The 17,090-nt window shown below is 52.4% G+C and overlaps 1 protein-coding gene across 1 annotated transcript in view; it reads left to right on the top strand.

Annotated features, from left to right (window-relative positions):
- The window catches only part of LOC140419817 (nuclear factor of activated T-cells, cytoplasmic 4-like), a 637,302-nt gene extending 620,212 nt beyond the window's left edge, over positions 1 to 17,090 (top strand). Inside the window, exon 9 of the mRNA XM_072503830.1 lies at positions 15,242 to 17,090. Coding sequence (XP_072359931.1) covers positions 15,242 to 15,318 — 77 coding nt within the window. The 3' untranslated portion in view covers positions 15,319 to 17,090. The remainder of the gene's footprint in view (positions 1 to 15,241) is intronic.

Here is a 17,090-nt window from a genome sequence, read left to right as displayed (position 1 = left end):
TTAATGGGGACAGTGTAGAGGGAGCTTTACTCTGTATCTAATCCCGTGCTGTACCTGTCCTGGGAGTGTTTGATGGGGACAGTGTAGAGGGAGCTTTATTCTGTATCTAACCCCGTGCTGTACCTGTCCTGCGAGTGTTTAATGGGGACAGTGTAGAGGGAGCTTTACTCTGTATCTAATCCCGTGCTGTACCTGTCCTGGGAGTGTTTGATGGGGACAGTGTAGAGGGAGCTTTACTCTGTATCTAACCCCGTGCTGTACCTGTCCTGGGAGTGTTTGATGGGGACAGTGTAGAGGGAGCTTTACTCTGTATCGAACCCCGTGCTGTACCTGTCCTGGGACTGTTTGATGGGGACAGTGTGGAGGGAGCTTTACTCTGTATCTAACCCCGTGCTGTACCTGTCCTGGGAGTGTTTGATGGGGACAGTGTAGATGGAGCTTTACTCTGTATCTAACCCCGTGCTGTACCTGTCCTGGGAGTGTTTGATGGGGAAAGTGTAGAGGGGGCTTTACTCTGTATCTAACCCTGTGCTGTACCTGTCCTGGGAGTGTTTAATGGGGACAGTGTAGAGGGAGCTTTACTCTGTATCTAATCCCGTGCTGTACCTGTCCTGGGAGTGTTTGATGGGGACAGTGTAGAGGGAGCTTTACTCTGTATCTAAACCCATGCTGTACCTGTCCTGGGAGTTTTTGATGGTGTAGCATAGTGGTAGCTTTACTCTGTATCTAACCCCGTGCTGTACCTGTCCTGGGAGTGTTTGATGGGGACAGTGTAGAGGGAGCCTTACTCGAGATCTAACCCCGTGCTACACCTGTCCTGAGAGTGTTTGATGGGGACCGTGTAGAGGGAGCTTTACTCTTTATCTAATCTCGGGCTGTGCCTGTCCTGGGAGTGTTTGATGGGGATAGTGTAGAGGTAGCTTTACTCTGTATCTAGCCCCAGCTGTACCTGTCCTGGGAGTGTTTGATGGGGACAGTGTAGAGGGAGCTTTACTCTGTATCTAACCCCGTGCTGTACCTGTCCTGGGGGTGTTTGATGGGGACAGTGCAGAGGGAGCTTTACTCTGTATCTAACCCTGTGCTGTACCTGTCCTGGGAGTATTTGATGGGGACAGTGCAGAGGGAGCTATACTCTGTATCTAACCCTGTGTGTACCTGTCCTGGGAGTGTTTGATGGGGACAGTGTAGATGGGGCTTTACTCTGTATCTAACCCCGTGCTGTACCTGTCCTGGGAGTGTTTAATGGGGACAGTGTAGAGGGATCTTTACTCTGTATCTAAACCCATGCTGTACCTGTCCTGGGAGTTTTTGATGGTGTAGCATAGTGGTAGCTTTACTCTGTATCTAACCCCGTGCTGTACCTGTCCTGGGAGTGTTTGATGGGGACAGTGTAGAGGGAGCCTTACTCGAGATCTAACCCCGTGCTACACCTGTCCTGAGAGTGTTTGATGGGGACCGTGTAGAGGGAGCTTTACTCTTTATCTAATCTCGGGCTGTGCCTGTCCTGGGAGTGTTTGATGGGGATAGTGTAGAGGTAGCTTTACTCTGTATCTAGCCCCAGCTGTACCTGTCCTGGGAGTGTTTGATGGGGACAGTGTAGAGGGAGCTTTACTCTGTATCTAACCCCGTGCTGTACCTGTCCTGGGGGTGTTTGATGGGGACAGTGCAGAGGGAGCTTTACTCTGTATATAACCCTGTGCTGTACCTGTCCTGGGAGTATTTGATGGGGAAAGTGCAGAGGGAGCTATACTCTGTATCTAACCCTGTGTGTACCTGTCCTGGGAGTGTTTGATGGGGACAGTGTAGATGGGGCTTTACTCTGTATCTAACCCCGTGCTGTACCTGTCCTGGGAGTGTTTGATGGGGACAGTGTAGAGCGAGCTTTACTCTGTATCTAACCCCGTGTGTACCTGTCCTGGGAGTGTTTGATGGGGACAGTGTAGAGGGAGGTTTACTCTGTATCTAACCCCGTGCTGTACCTGTCCTGGGAGTGTTTGATGGGGACAGTGCAGAGGGAGCTTTACTCTGTATCTAACCCTGTGCTGTACCTGTCCTGGGAGTATTTGATGGGGACAGTGCAGAGGGAGCTTTACTCTGTATCTAACCCCGTGTGTACCTGTCCTGGGAGTGTTTGATGGGGACAGTGTAGAGGGAGCTTTACTCTGTATCTAAACCCATGCTGTACCTGTCCTGGGAGTTTTTGATGGTGTAGCATAGTGGTAGCTTTACTCTGTATCTAACCCCGTGCTGTACCTGTCCTGGGAGTGTTTGATGGGGACAGTGTAGAGGGAGCCTTACTCGAGATCTAACCCCGTGCTACACCTGTCCTGAGATTGTTTGATGGGGACCGTGTAGAGGGAGCTTTACTCTTTATCTAATCTCGGGCTGTGCCTGTCCTGGGAGTGTTTGATGGGGATAGTGTAGGGGTAGCTTTACTCTGTATCTAGCCCCATCTGTACCTGTCCTGGGAGTGTTTGATGGGGACAGTGTAGAGGGAGCTTTACTCTGTATCTAACCCCGTGCTGTACCTGTCCTGGGGGTGTTTGATGGGGACAGTGCAGAGGGAGCTTTACTCTGTATCTAACCCTGTGCTGTACCTGTCCTGGGAGTATTTGATGGGGACAGTGCAGAGGGAGCTATACTCTGTATCTAACCCTGTGTGTACCTGTCCTGGGAGTGTTTGATGGGGACAGTGTAGATGGGGCTTTACTCTGTATCTAACCCCGTGCTGTACCTGTCCTGGGAGTGTTTGATGGGGACAGTGTAGAGCGAGCTTTACTCTGTATCTAACCCCGTGTGTACCTGTCCTGGGAGTGTTTGATGGGGACAGTGTAGAGGGAGCTTTACTCTGTATCTAACCCCGTGCTGTACCTGTCCTGGGAGTGTTTGATGGGGACAGTGCAGAGGGAGCTTTACTCTGTATCTAACCCTGTGCTGTACCTGTCCTGGGAGTATTTGATGGGGACAGTGCAGAGGGAGCTTTACTCTGTATCTAACCCCGTGTGTACCTGTCCTGGGAGTGTTTGATGGGGACAGTGTAGAGGGAGCTTTACTCTGTATCTAAACCCATGCTGTACCTGTCCTGGGAGTTTTAGATGGTGTAGCATAGTGGTAGCTTTACTCTGTATCTAACCCCGTGCTGTACCTGTCCTGTGAGTGTTTGATGGGGACAGTGTAGAGGGAGCCTTACTCGAGATCTAACCCCGTGCTACACCTGTCCTGAGAGTGTTTGATGGGCACCGTGTAGAGGGAGCTTTACTCTTTATCTAATCTCGGGCTGTGCCTGTCCTGGGAGTGTTTGATGGGGATAGTGTAGAGGTAGCTTTACTCTGTATCTAGCCCCAGCTGTACCTGTCCTGGGAGTGTTTGATGGGGACAGTGTAGAGGGAGCTTTACTCTGTATCTAACCCCGTGCTGTACCTGTCCTGGGGGTGTTTGATGGGGACAGTGCAGAGGGAGCTTTACTCTGTATCTAACCCTGTGCTGTACCTGTCCTGGGAGTATTTGATGGGGACAGTGCAGAGGGAGCTATACTCTGTATCTAACCCTGTGTGTACCTGTCCTGGGAGTGTTTGATGGGGACAGTGTAGATGGGGCTTTACTCTGTATCTAACCCCGTGCTGTACCTGTCCTGGGAGTGTTTGATGGGGACAGTGTAGAGCGAGCTTTACTCTGTATCTAACCCCGTGTGTACCTGTCCTGGGAGTGTTTGATGGGGACAGTGTAGAGGGAGGTTTACTCTGTATCTAACCCCGTGCTGTACCTGTCCTGGGAGTGTTTGATGGGGACAGTGCAGAGGGAGCTTTACTCTGTATCTAACCCTGTGCTGTACCTGTCCTGGGAGTATTTGATGGGGACAGTGCAGAGGGAGCTTTACTCTGTATCTAACCCGGTGCTGTACCGGTCCTGGGAGTATTTGATGGGGACAGTGTAGAGGGAGCTTTACTCTGTATCTAACCCCGTGCTGTACCTGTCCTGGGAGTGTTTGATGGGGACAGTGCAGAGGGAGCTTTACTCTGTATCTAACCCTGTGCTGTACCTGTCCTGGGAGTATTTGATGGGGACAGTGCAGAGGGAGCTTTACTCTGTATCTAACCCCGTGCTGTACCTGTCCTGGGAGTATTGGATGGGGACAGTGTAGAGGGAGCTTTACTCTGAATCTAACCCCGTGCTGTACCTGTCCTGGGAGTGTTTGATGGGGACAGTGTAGAGGGATCTTTCCTCTGTATCTAACCCCGTGCTGTACCTGTCCTGGGAGTGTTTGATGGGGACAGTGTAGAGGGAGCTTTACTCTGTATCTAACCCCGTGCTGTACCTGTCCTGGGAGTGTTTGATGGGGACAGTGTAGAGGGAGCTTTACTCTGTATCTAACCCCGTGCTGTACCTGTCCTGGGAGTGTTTGATGGGGACAGTGTAGAGGGGGCTTTACTCTGTATCTAACCCTATGTTGTACCTGCCCTGGGAGTGTTTGATGGGGACAGTGTAGAGGGAGCTTTATTCTGTATCTAACCCCGTGCTGTACCTGTCCTGCGAGTGTTTGATGGGGACAGTGTAGAGGGAACTTTACTCTGTATCTAACCCCGTGCTGTACCTGTCCTGGGAGTGTTGATGGGGACAGTGTAGAGGGGGCTTTACTATGGATCTAACCCCGTGCTGTACCTGTCCTGGGAGTATTTGATGGGGACAGTGTCGAGGGAACTTTACTCTGTATCTAACCCTGTGCTGTACCTGTCCTGGGAGTGTTTGATGGGGACAGTGTAGAGGGAGCTTTATTCTGTATCTAACCCCGTGCTGTACCTGTCCTGCGAGTGTTTAATGGGGACAGTGTAGAGGGAGCTTTACTCTGTATCTAATCCCGTGCTGTACCTGTCCTGGGAGTGTTTGATGGGGACACTGTAGAGGGAGCTTTACTCTGTATCTAACCCCGTGCTGTACCTGCCCTGGGAGTGTTTGATGGGGACAGTGTAGAGGGAGCTTTACTCTGTATCTAACCCCGTGCTGTACCTGTCCTGGGAGTGTTTGATGGGGACAGTGTAGAGGGAGCTTTACTCTGTATCTAACCCCGTGCTGTACCTGTCCTGGGACTGTTTGATGGGGACAGTGTGGAGGGAGCTTTACTCTGTATCTCACCCCGTGCTGTACCTGTCCTGGGAGTGTTTGATGGGGACAGTGTAGATGGAGCTTTACTCTGTATCTAACCCCGTGCTGTACCTGTCCTGGGAGTGTTTGATGGGGACAGTGTAGAGGGGGCTTTACTCTGTATCTAGCCCCGTGCTGTACCTGTCCTGGGAGTGTTTGATGGGGACAGTGTAGAGGGAGCTTTACTCTGTATCTAACCCCGTGCTGTACCTGTCCTGGGAGTGTTTGATGGGGACAGTGTAGAGGGGGCTTTACTCTGTATCTAACCCCATGTTGTACCTGTCCTGGGAGTGTTTGATGGGGACAGTGTAGAGGGAACTTTACTCTGTATCTAACCCCGTGCTGTACCTGTCCTGGGAGTGTTGATGGGGACAGTGTAGAGGGGGCTTTACTATGTATCTAACCCCGTGCTGTACCTGTCCTGGGAGTATTTGATGGGGACAGTGTAGAGGGAACTTTACTCTGTATCTAACCCTGTGCTGTACCTGTCCTGGGAGTGTTTGATGGGGACAGTGTAGAGGGAGCTTTATTCTGTATCTAACCCCGTGCTGTACCTGTCCTGCGAGTGTTTAATGGGGACAGTGTAGAGGGAGCTTTACTCTGTATCTAATCCCGTGCTGTACCTGTCCTGGGATTGTTTGATGGGGACAGTGTAGAGGGAGCTTTACTCTGTATCTAACCCCATGCTGTACCTGTCCTGGGAGTTTTTGATGGTGTAGCATAGTGGTAGCTTTACTCTGTATCTAACCCCGTGCTGTACCTGTCCTGGGAGTGTTTGATGGGGACAGTGTAGAGGGAGCTTTACTCGGGATCTAACCCCGTGCTACACCTGTCCTGAGAGTGCTTGATGGGGACCGTGTCGAGGGAGCTTTACTCTGTATCTAATCTCGGGCTGTGCCTGTCCTGGGAGTGTTTGATGGGGATAGTGTAGAGGTAGCTTTATTCTGTATCTAACCCCGTGCTGTACCTGTCCTGGGAGTATTTGATGGGGACAGTGCAGAGGGAGCTTTACTCTGTATCTAACCCCGTGCTGTACCTGTCCTGGGAGTATTGGATGGGGACAGTGTAGAGGGAGCTTTACTCTGAATCTAACCCCGTGCTGTACCTGTCCTGGGAGTGTTTGATGGGGACAGTGTAGAGGGATCTTTCCTCTGTATCTAACCCCGTGCTGTACCTGTCCTGGGAGTGTTTGATGGGGACAGTGTAGAGGGAGCTTTACTCTGTATCTAACCCCGTGCTGTACCTGTCCTGGGAGTGTTTGATGGGGACAGTGTAGAGGGAGCTTTACTCTGTATCTAACCCCGTGCTGTACCTGTCCTGGGAGTGTTTGATGGGGACAGTGTAGAGGGGGCTTTACTCTGTATCTAACCCTATGTTGTACCTGCCCTGGGAGTGTTTGATGGGGACAGTGTAGAGGGAGCTTTATTCTGTATCTAACCCCGTGCTGTACCTGTCCTGCGAGTGTTTGATGGGGACAGTGTCGAGGGAACTTTACTCTGTATCTAACCCCGTGCTGTACCTGTCCTGGGAGTGTTGATGGGGACAGTGTAGAGGGGGCTTTACTATGGATCTAACCCCGTGCTGTACCTGTCCTGGGAGTATTTGATGGGGACAGTGTCGAGGGAACTTTACTCTGTATCTAACCCTGTGCTGTACCTGTCCTGGGAATGTTTGATGGGGACAGTGTAGAGGGAGCTTTATTCTGTATCTAACCCCGTGCTGTACCTGTCCTGCGAGTGTTTAATGGGGACAGTGTAGAGGGAGCTTTACTCTGTATCTAATCCCGTGCTGTACCTGTCCTGGGAGTGTTTGATGGGGACACTGTAGAGGGAGCTTTACTCTGTATCTAACCCCGTGCTGTACCTGCCCTGGGAGTGTTTGATGGGGACAGTGTAGAGGGAGCTTTACTCTGTATCTAACCCCGTGCTGTACCTGTCCTGGGAGTGTTTGATGGGGACAGTGTAGAGGGAGCTTTACTCTGTATCTAACCCCGTGCTGTACCTGTCCTGGGACTGTTTGATGGGGACAGTGTGGAGGGAGCTTTACTCTGTATCTCACCCCGTGCTGTACCTGTCCTGGGAGTGTTTGATGGGGACAGTGTAGATGGAGCTTTACTCTGTATCTAACCCCGTGCTGTACCTGTCCTGGGAGTGTTTGATGGGGACAGTGTAGAGGGTGCTTTACTCTGTATCTAGCCCCGTGCTGTACCTGTCCTGGGAGTGTTTGATGGGGACAGTGTAGAGGGAGCTTTACTCTGTATCTAATCCCGTGCTGTACCTGTCCTGGGAGTGTTTGATGGGGACAGTGTAGAGGGGGCTTTACTCTGTATCTAACCCCATGTTGTACCTGTCCTGGGAGTGTTTGATGGGGACAGTGTAGAGGGAACTTTACTCTGTATCTAACCCCGTGCTGTACCTGTCCTGGGAGTGTTGATGGGGACAGTGTAGAGGGGGCTTTACTATGTATCTAACCCCGTGCTGTACCTGTCCTGGGAGTATTTGATGGGGACAGTGTAGAGGGAACTTTACTCTGTATCTAACCCTGTGCTGTACCTGTCCTGGGAGTGTTTGATGGGGACAGTGTAGAGGGAGCTTTATTCTGTATCTAACCCCGTGCTGTACCTGTCCTGCGAGTGTTTAATGGGGACAGTGTAGAGGGAGCTTTACTCTGTATCTAATCCCGTGCTGTACCTGTCCTGGGATTGTTTGATGGGGACAGTGTAGAGGGAGCTTTACTCTGTATCTAACCCCATGCTGTACCTGTCCTGGGAGTTTTTGATGGTGTAGCATAGTGGTAGCTTTACTCTGTATCTAACCCCGTGCTGTACCTGTCCTGGGAGTGTTTGATGGGGACAGTGTAGAGGGAGCTTTACTCGGGATCTAACCCCGTGCTACACCTGTCCTGAGAGTGCTTGATGGGGACCGTGTCGAGGGAGCTTTACTCTGTATCTAATCTCGGGCTGTGCCTGTCCTGGGAGTGTTTGATGGGGATAGTGTAGAGGTAGCTTTACTCTGTATCTAACCCCAGCTGTACCTGTCCTGGGAGTGTTTGATGGGGACAGTGTAGAGGGAGCTTTACTCTGTATCTAACCCCGTGCTGTACCTGTCCTGGGAGTGTTTGATGGGCACACTGTAGATGGAGCTTTACTCTGTATCTAACCCCGTGCTGTACCTGTCCTGGGAGTGTTTGATGGGGACAGTGTAGAGGGAGCTTTACTCTGTATCTAACCCCGTGCTGTACCTGTCCTGGGAGTGTTTGATGGGGACAGTGTAGAGGGAGCTTTACTCTGTATCTAACCCCGTGCTGTACCTGTCCTGGGAGTGTTTGATGGGGACAGTGTAGAGGGGGCTTTACTCTGTATCTAACCCTATGTTGTACCTGCCCTGGGAGTGTTTGATGGGGACAGTGTAGAGGGAGCTTTACTCTGTATCTAATCCCGTGCTGTACCTGTCCTGGGAGTGTTTGATGGGGACACTGTAGAGGGAGCTTTACTCTGTATCTAACCCCGTGCTGTACCTGCCCTGGGAGTGTTTGATGGGGACAGTGTAGAGGGAGCTTTACTCTGTATCTAACCCCGTGCTGTACCTGTCCTGGGAGTGTTTGATGGGGACAGTGTAGAGGGAGCTTTACTCTGTATCTAACCCCGTGCTGTACCTGTCCTGGGACTGTTTGATGGGGACAGTGTGGAGGGAGCTTTACTCTGTATCTCACCCCGTGCTGTACCTGTCCTGGGAGTGTTTGATGGGGACAGTGTAGATGGAGCTTTACTCTGTATCTAACCCCGTGCTGTACCTGTCCTGGGAGTGTTTGATGGGGACAGTGTAGAGGGGGCTTTACTCTGTATCTAGCCCCGTGCTGTACCTGTCCTGGGAGTGTTTGATGGGGACAGTGTAGAGGGAGCTTTACTCTGTATCTAACCCCGTGCTGTACCTGTCCTGGGAGTGTTTGATGGGGACAGTGTAGAGGGGGCTTTACTCTGTATCTAACCCCATGTTGTACCTGTCCTGGGAGTGTTTGATGGGGACAGTGTAGAGGGAACTTTACTCTGTATCTAACCCCGTGCTGTACCTGTCCTGGGAGTGTTGATGGGGACAGTGTAGAGGGGGCTTTACTATGTATCTAACCCCGTGCTGTACCTGTCCTGGGAGTATTTGATGGGGACAGTGTAGAGGGAACTTTACTCTGTATCTAACCCTGTGCTGTACCTGTCCTGGGAGTGTTTGATGGGGACAGTGTAGAGGGAGCTTTATTCTGTATCTAACCCCGTGCTGTACCTGTCCTGCGAGTGTTTAATGGGGACAGTGTAGAGGGAGCTTTACTCTGTATCTAATCCCGTGCTGTACCGGTCCTGGGATTGTTTGATGGGGACAGTGTAGAGGGAGCTTTACTCTGCATCTAACCCCATGCTGTACCTGTCCTGGGAGTTTTTGATGGTGTAGCATAGTGGTAGCTTTACTCTGTATCTAACCCCGTGCTGTACCTGTCCTGGGAGTGTTTGATGGGGACAGTGTAGAGGGAGCTTTACTCGGGATCTAACCCCGTGCTACACCTGTCCTGAGAGTGCTTGATGGGGACCGTGTCGAGGGAGCTTTACTCTGTATCTAATCTCGGGCTGTGCCTGTCCTGGGAGTGTTTGATGGGGATAGTGTAGAGGTAGCTTTACTCTGTATCTAGCCCCAGCTGTACCTGTCCTGGGAGTGTTTGATGGGGACAGTGTAGAGGGAGCTTTACTCTGTATCTAACCCCGTGCTGTACCTGTCCTGGGAGTGTTTGATGGGCACACTGTAGATGGAGCTTTACTCTGTATCTAACCCCGTGCTGTACCTGTCCTGGGAGTTTTTGATGGGGACAGTGTAGAGGGTGCTTTACTCTGTATCTAACCCCGTGCTGTACCTGTCCTGGGCGTGTTTGATGGGGACAGGGTGGAGGGAGCTTTCCTCAGTATCTAACCCTGTGCTGTACCTGTCCTGGGCGTGCTTGATGGGGACAGTGTAGAGGGGGCTTTACTATGGATCTAACCCCGTGCTGTACCTGTCCTGGGAGTATTTGATGGGGACAGTGTCGAGGGAACTTTACTCTGTATCTAACCCTGTGCTGTACCTGTCCTGGGAGTGTTTGATGGGGACAGTGTAGAGGGAGCTTTATTCTGTATCTAACCCCGTGCTGTACCTGTCCTGCGAGTGTTTAATGGGGACAGTGTAGAGGGAGCTTTACTCTGTATCTAATCCCGTGCTGTACCTGTCCTGGGAGTGTTTGATGGGGACACTGTAGAGGGAGCTTTACTCTGTATCTAACCCCGTGCTGTACCTGCCCTGGGAGTGTTTGATGGGGACAGTGTAGAGGGAGCTTTACTCTGTATCTAACCCCGTGCTGTACCTGTCCTGGGAGTGTTTGATGGGGACAGTGTAGAGGGAGCTTTACTCTGTATCTAACCCCGTGCTGTACCTGTCCTGGGACTGTTTGATGGGGACAGTGTGGAGGGAGCTTTACTCTGTATCTCACCCCGTGCTGTACCTGTCCTGGGAGTGTTTGATGGGGACAGTGTAGATGGAGCTTTACTCTGTATCTAACCCCGTGCTGTACCTGTCCTGGGAGTGTTTGATGGGGACAGTGTAGAGGGTGCTTTACTCTGTATCTAGCCCCGTGCTGTACCTGTCCTGGGAGTGTTTGATGGGGACAGTGTAGAGGGAGCTTTACTCTGTATCTAATCCCGTGCTGTACCTGTCCTGGGAGTGTTTGATGGGGACAGTGTAGAGGGGGCTTTACTCTGTATCTAACCCCATGTTGTACCTGTCCTGGGAGTGTTTGATGGGGACAGTGTAGAGGGAACTTTACTCTGTATCTAACCCCGTGCTGTACCTGTCCTGGGAGTGTTGATGGGGACAGTGTAGAGGGGGCTTTACTATGTATCTAACCCCGTGCTGTACCTGTCCTGGGAGTATTTGATGGGGACAGTGTAGAGGGAACTTTACTCTGTATCTAACCCTGTGCTGTACCTGTCCTGGGAGTGTTTGATGGGGACAGTGTAGAGGGAGCTTTATTCTGTATCTAACCCCGTGCTGTACCTGTCCTGCGAGTGTTTAATGGGGACAGTGTAGAGGGAGCTTTACTCTGTATCTAATCCCGTGCTGTACCTGTCCTGGGATTGTTTGATGGGGACAGTGTAGAGGGAGCTTTACTCTGTATCTAACCCCATGCTGTACCTGTCCTGGGAGTTTTTGATGGTGTAGCATAGTGGTAGCTTTACTCTGTATCTAACCCCGTGCTGTACCTGTCCTGGGAGTGTTTGATGGGGACAGTGTAGAGGGAGCTTTACTCGGGATCTAACCCCGTGCTACACCTGTCCTGAGAGTGCTTGATGGGGACCGTGTCGAGGGAGCTTTACTCTGTATCTAATCTCGGGCTGTGCCTGTCCTGGGAGTGTTTGATGGGGATAGTGTAGAGGTAGCTTTACTCTGTATCTAACCCCAGCTGTACCTGTCCTGGGAGTGTTTGATGGGGACAGTGTAGAGGGAGCTTTACTCTGTATCTAACCCCGTGCTGTACCTGTCCTGGGAGTGTTTGATGGGCACACTGTAGATGGAGCTTTACTCTGTATCTAACCCCGTGCTGTACCTGTCCTGGGAGTGTTTGATGGGGACAGTGTAGAGGGAGCTTTACTCTGTATCTAACCCCGTGCTGTACCTGTCCTGGGAGTGTTTGATGGGGACAGTGTAGAGGGAGCTTTACTCTGTATCTAACCCCGTGCTGTACCTGTCCTGGGAGTGTTTGATGGGGACAGTGTAGAGGGGGCTTTACTCTGTATCTAACCCTATGTTGTACCTGCCCTGGGAGTGTTTGATGGGGACAGTGTAGAGGGAGCTTTACTCTGTATCTAATCCCGTGCTGTACCTGTCCTGGGAGTGTTTGATGGGGACACTGTAGAGGGAGCTTTACTCTGTATCTAACCCCGTGCTGTACCTGCCCTGGGAGTGTTTGATGGGGACAGTGTAGAGGGAGCTTTACTCTGTATCTAACCCCGTGCTGTACCTGTCCTGGGAGTGTTTGATGGGGACAGTGTAGAGGGAGCTTTACTCTGTATCTAACCCCGTGCTGTACCTGTCCTGGGACTGTTTGATGGGGACAGTGTGGAGGGAGCTTTACTCTGTATCTCACCCCGTGCTGTACCTGTCCTGGGAGTGTTTGATGGGGACAGTGTAGATGGAGCTTTACTCTGTATCTAACCCCGTGCTGTACCTGTCCTGGGAGTGTTTGATGGGGACAGTGTAGAGGGGGCTTTACTCTGTATCTAGCCCCGTGCTGTACCTGTCCTGGGAGTGTTTGATGGGGACAGTGTAGAGGGAGCTTTACTCTGTATCTAACCCCGTGCTGTACCTGTCCTGGGAGTGTTTGATGGGGACAGTGTAGAGGGGGCTTTACTCTGTATCTAACCCCATGTTGTACCTGTCCTGGGAGTGTTTGATGGGGACAGTGTAGAGGGAACTTTACTCTGTATCTAACCCCGTGCTGTACCTGTCCTGGGAGTGTTGATGGGGACAGTGTAGAGGGGGCTTTACTATGTATCTAACCCCGTGCTGTACCTGTCCTGGGAGTATTTGATGGGGACAGTGTAGAGGGAACTTTACTCTGTATCTAACCCTGTGCTGTACCTGTCCTGGGAGTGTTTGATGGGGACAGTGTAGAGGGAGCTTTATTCTGTATCTAACCCCGTGCTGTACCTGTCCTGCGAGTGTTTAATGGGGACAGTGTAGAGGGAGCTTTACTCTGTATCTAATCCCGTGCTGTACCGGTCCTGGGATTGTTTGATGGGGACAGTGTAGAGGGAGCTTTACTCTGCATCTAACCCCATGCTGTACCTGTCCTGGGAGTTTTTGATGGTGTAGCATAGTGGTAGCTTTACTCTGTATCTAACCCCGTGCTGTACCTGTCCTGGGAGTGTTTGATGGGGACAGTGTAGAGGGAGCTTTACTCGGGATCTAACCCCGTGCTACACCTGTCCTGAGAGTGCTTGATGGGGACCGTGTCGAGGGAGCTTTACTCTGTATCTAATCTCGGGCTGTGCCTGTCCTGGGAGTGTTTGATGGGGATAGTGTAGAGGTAGCTTTACTCTGTATCTAGCCCCAGCTGTACCTGTCCTGGGAGTGTTTGATGGGGACAGTGTAGAGGGAGCTTTACTCTGTATCTAACCCCGTGCTGTACCTGTCCTGGGAGTGTTTGATGGGCACACTGTAGATGGAGCTTTACTCTGTATCTAACCCCGTGCTGTACCTGTCCTGGGAGTTTTTGATGGGGACAGTGTAGAGGGTGCTTTACTCTGTATCTAACCCCGTGCTGTACCTGTCCTGGGCGTGTTTGATGGGGACAGGGTGGAGGGAGCTTTCCTCAGTATCTAACCCTGTGCTGTACCTGTCCTGGGCGTGCTTGATGGGGACAGTGTAGAGGGAGCTTTACTCTGTATCTAACCCCGTGCTGTACCTGTCCTGGGAGTGTTTGATGGGGGCAGTGTAGAGGGAGCTTTACTCTGTATCTAACCCCGTGCTGTGTCCTGGGACTGTTTGATGCGGACAGTGTAGAGGGAACTTTACTCTGTATCTAACCCTGTGCTGTACCTGTCCTGGGAGTGTTTGATGGGGACAGTGTAGAGGGAGTTTTACTCTGTATCTAACCCGTGCTGTGCCTGTCCTGGGAGTGTTTGATGGGGACAGTGTCGAGGGAGCTTTACTCTGTATCTAACCCCGTGCTGTACCTGTCCTGGGAGTGTTTGATGGGGACAGTGTAGACGGAGCTTTACTCTGTATCTAACCCGTGCTGTACCTGTCCTGGGAGTGTTTGATGGGGCAGTGTCGAGGGAGCTTTACTCTGTATCTAACCCCGTGCCGTACCTGTCCTGGGAGTGTTTGATGGGGACAGTGCAGAGGGAGCTTTACTCTGCATCTAACCCCGTGCTGTGCCTGTCCTGGGAGTGTTTGATGGGGACAGTGCAGAGTGAGCTTTACTCTGTATCTAACCCCGTGCTGTACCTGTCCTGGGAGTGTTTGTTGGGGACAGTGTAGAGGGACCTTTACTCTGTATCTAACCCCATGCTGTACCTGTCCTGGGAGTGTTTGATGGGGACAGTGCAGAGTGAGCTTTACTCTGTATCTAACCCCGTGCTGTACCTGCCCTGGGAGTGTTTGATGGGGACAGTGCAGAGTGAGCTTTACTCTGTATCTTACCCCGTGCTGTACCTGCCCTGGGAGTGTTTGATGGGGACAGTGCAGAGTGAGCTTTACTCTGTATCTAACCCCGTGCTGTACCTGTCCTGGGAGTGTTTGTTGGGGACAGTGTAGAGGGAGCTTTACTCTGTATCTAACCCCGTGCTGTACCTGTCCTGGGAGTGTTTGTTGGGGACAGTGTAGAGGGAGCTTTACTCTGTATCTAACCCCGTGCTGTACCTGTCCTGGGAGTGTTTGATGGGGACAGTGTAGAGGGACCTTTACTCTGTATCTAACCCCGTGCTGTACCTGTCCTGGGAGTGTTTGATGGGGACAGTGCAGAGTGAGCTTTACTCTGTATCTAACCGCGTGCTGTACCTGTCCTGGGAGTGTTTGATGGGAACAGTGCAGAGTGAGCATTACTCTGTATCTAACCTACGTGCTGTACCTGTCCTGGGAGTGTTTGATGGGAACAGTGTAGAGGGAGCTTTACTCTGTACCTAACCCCGTGCTGTACCTGTCCTGGGAGTGTTTGATGGGAACAGTGCAGAGTGAGCTTTACTCTCTATCTAACCCCGTACTGTACCTGTCCTGGGAGTGTTTGATGGGGACAGTGTAGAGGGAGCTTTACTCTGTATCTAACCCCGTGCTGTACCTATCCTGGGAGTGTTTGATAGGAACAGTGTAGAGGGACCTTTACTCTGTACCTAACCCCGTGCTGTACCTGTCCTGGGAGTGTTTGATGGGGACAGTGTAGAGGGAGCTTTACTCTGCATCTAACCCCGTGCTGTACCTGTCCTGGGATTGTTTGATAGGAACAGTGTAGAGGGACCTTTACTCTGTATCTAACCCCGTGCTGTTCTCTGTTCGCTTCTATCTGATGACACTCATTTTCTTTCTACCGGCAGTGAATGAGATTATTGGCCGGGATCTCACGGATGTCCACGAGCACCTCTACATGGATGGGGCTGGCCGCCCGCCGTGACCTGGATAACGGTGCTGGCTGTCGAGCAGGAACTGCCCCCCCATGGCACCGAGACGCCTGAGGTCATCCCCCTCGCCGGGGCCTGTGCCGAGCACGTGGACGAAATTGTCCTCCCAGGAAACCAGTGGGAGATCTCAAGACACTTTCTATCCCCCCCCCCCTTAACTCTCACCTCCCCTAACTCTCAGCCAGCCTCGCTGATCTCCTGGTCCAGCTTCAAACAGCGCTCCCCTGTTGCTCACTGCCAGGCCTCAGGCCTGAAGGCCGGGCCCAGACTAAGGGCCGGTGTGAGGCGCCCGGGTTAGTTGGAACTCCCTCCCCTCCCTCTATATCGTTCGGTGCTATCCAGAAAGGGAAGGTGGGTTGGAGGTGCGGACATTGGGGGAGGGGGAGTGGTGGCGCAGTATAGGAAGGGCGGAGCCTGGGCGATAATCCACCCCTGACCTCTGTTGGTTCTACAGAACTCTCTCCCTCTGCACATTTGGTGCAGGCTGAATGCGTTCACTTTTCCTAGGGTGGGTGGTCGCCAGACCTGCTGAAATCACGCTGCCAACCTTATCGGGCAGTATGAGGCTATTGAGCCTGGTATGCCTTGCTCTATTGGCTCCATCTCACCCAATCCCACTTCCTCCCATATCCCCCAATCCCACCCTCTCCCACGTTCCTCCGCCCCACCTCCTCCCGCATCCCTCGATCCTACCTTCCTCCATGTCCCTCAATCCCTTCTCTCCATGTCCCTCCATCCCACCTTCTCCCCGTATCCCCTCAATCCCCCTCGTTAGAACTTCGTAAACTGGAAGTACCGGCTTCCAATTCGGAGATGGCACGCCTCCAGACTCTGCCAGCATGCAGGAGGAGGCGGGGTCGGGAGGTATGGGGAGAAGCTGGGACTGGGGGATACTTAAGGAGGTGGGATTTGGAGATATGGGGAGAAGGTGGTGGCCGAGGGACACGGTCGGAGGCAGGATTGAGGAAGCAGGTGTTCAGAGGGGTCAGGGCACATGGGGCAGATGTGGAACTCCGTGCCCGACCTTCGTCTCTGCCCGTATGTGGAATCATAAAATCCCGCCTGCGCAGGAGGCCATTCGGCCCATTGAGTCTGCACCGGCCCTCTATCTCGGCCCACACCTCCACCTATCCCCGTAGCCCCAACTGTACTTCTGGACACCAAGGAGCAATTTTGCCATGGCCAATCCACCTAACCTGCACATCTTTGGATGTGGGAGGAAACCGGGGCACCCGGAGGAAACCCAAGCAGACACAGGGGAGAACGCGCAGACTCCGCACAGACATCCACCCAAGGTCAGAATCGAACCTGGGTCCCTGGCGCTGTGTCGCGCTAACCGATGCCTTCCCCGGAGGCGAGCCTTCCTCCATTGCGGTCGATCACAAAACCAGGAGCCAGCGGGGACGCCTGACCTCTTCGGAGATGCATACCGGGGCATCGCTAATGCGTTTCCATCATCCCGCTGGGAGCTTCCTGCATGAGCAAGTGTCCCCCCCCCCCGCCCCACCGAGCACAACGATTGCCCCCGCGGCGAAGTCCCGGCAGAGTGGGCAGGCTCGGAGAATGGCCTCGCTGCTCCGAAGCTTACAGGCAGCCAGTTTCAGTGGGTTTCCAGCTCTCCCGGGTCCCCACCGGGTCTTTGTTCGCTTCGACGCAGCCCCGCGGCGCCCCTGGAACGAGCTGAGGCTGGGGCAAGGTTGAGCGGGGAATTTTGTACCTGGCCCATTCAGTTTTAAGTTTTGTAAAATAAATATTTTGAAAGAAA

The sequence above is a fragment of the Scyliorhinus torazame genome, chromosome 5 (assembly GCF_047496885.1).
Source record: "Scyliorhinus torazame isolate Kashiwa2021f chromosome 5, sScyTor2.1, whole genome shotgun sequence".
Taxonomy (NCBI): domain Eukaryota; kingdom Metazoa; phylum Chordata; class Chondrichthyes; order Carcharhiniformes; family Scyliorhinidae; genus Scyliorhinus; species Scyliorhinus torazame.
This window is presented reverse-complemented; position numbering and strand designations above follow the sequence as displayed.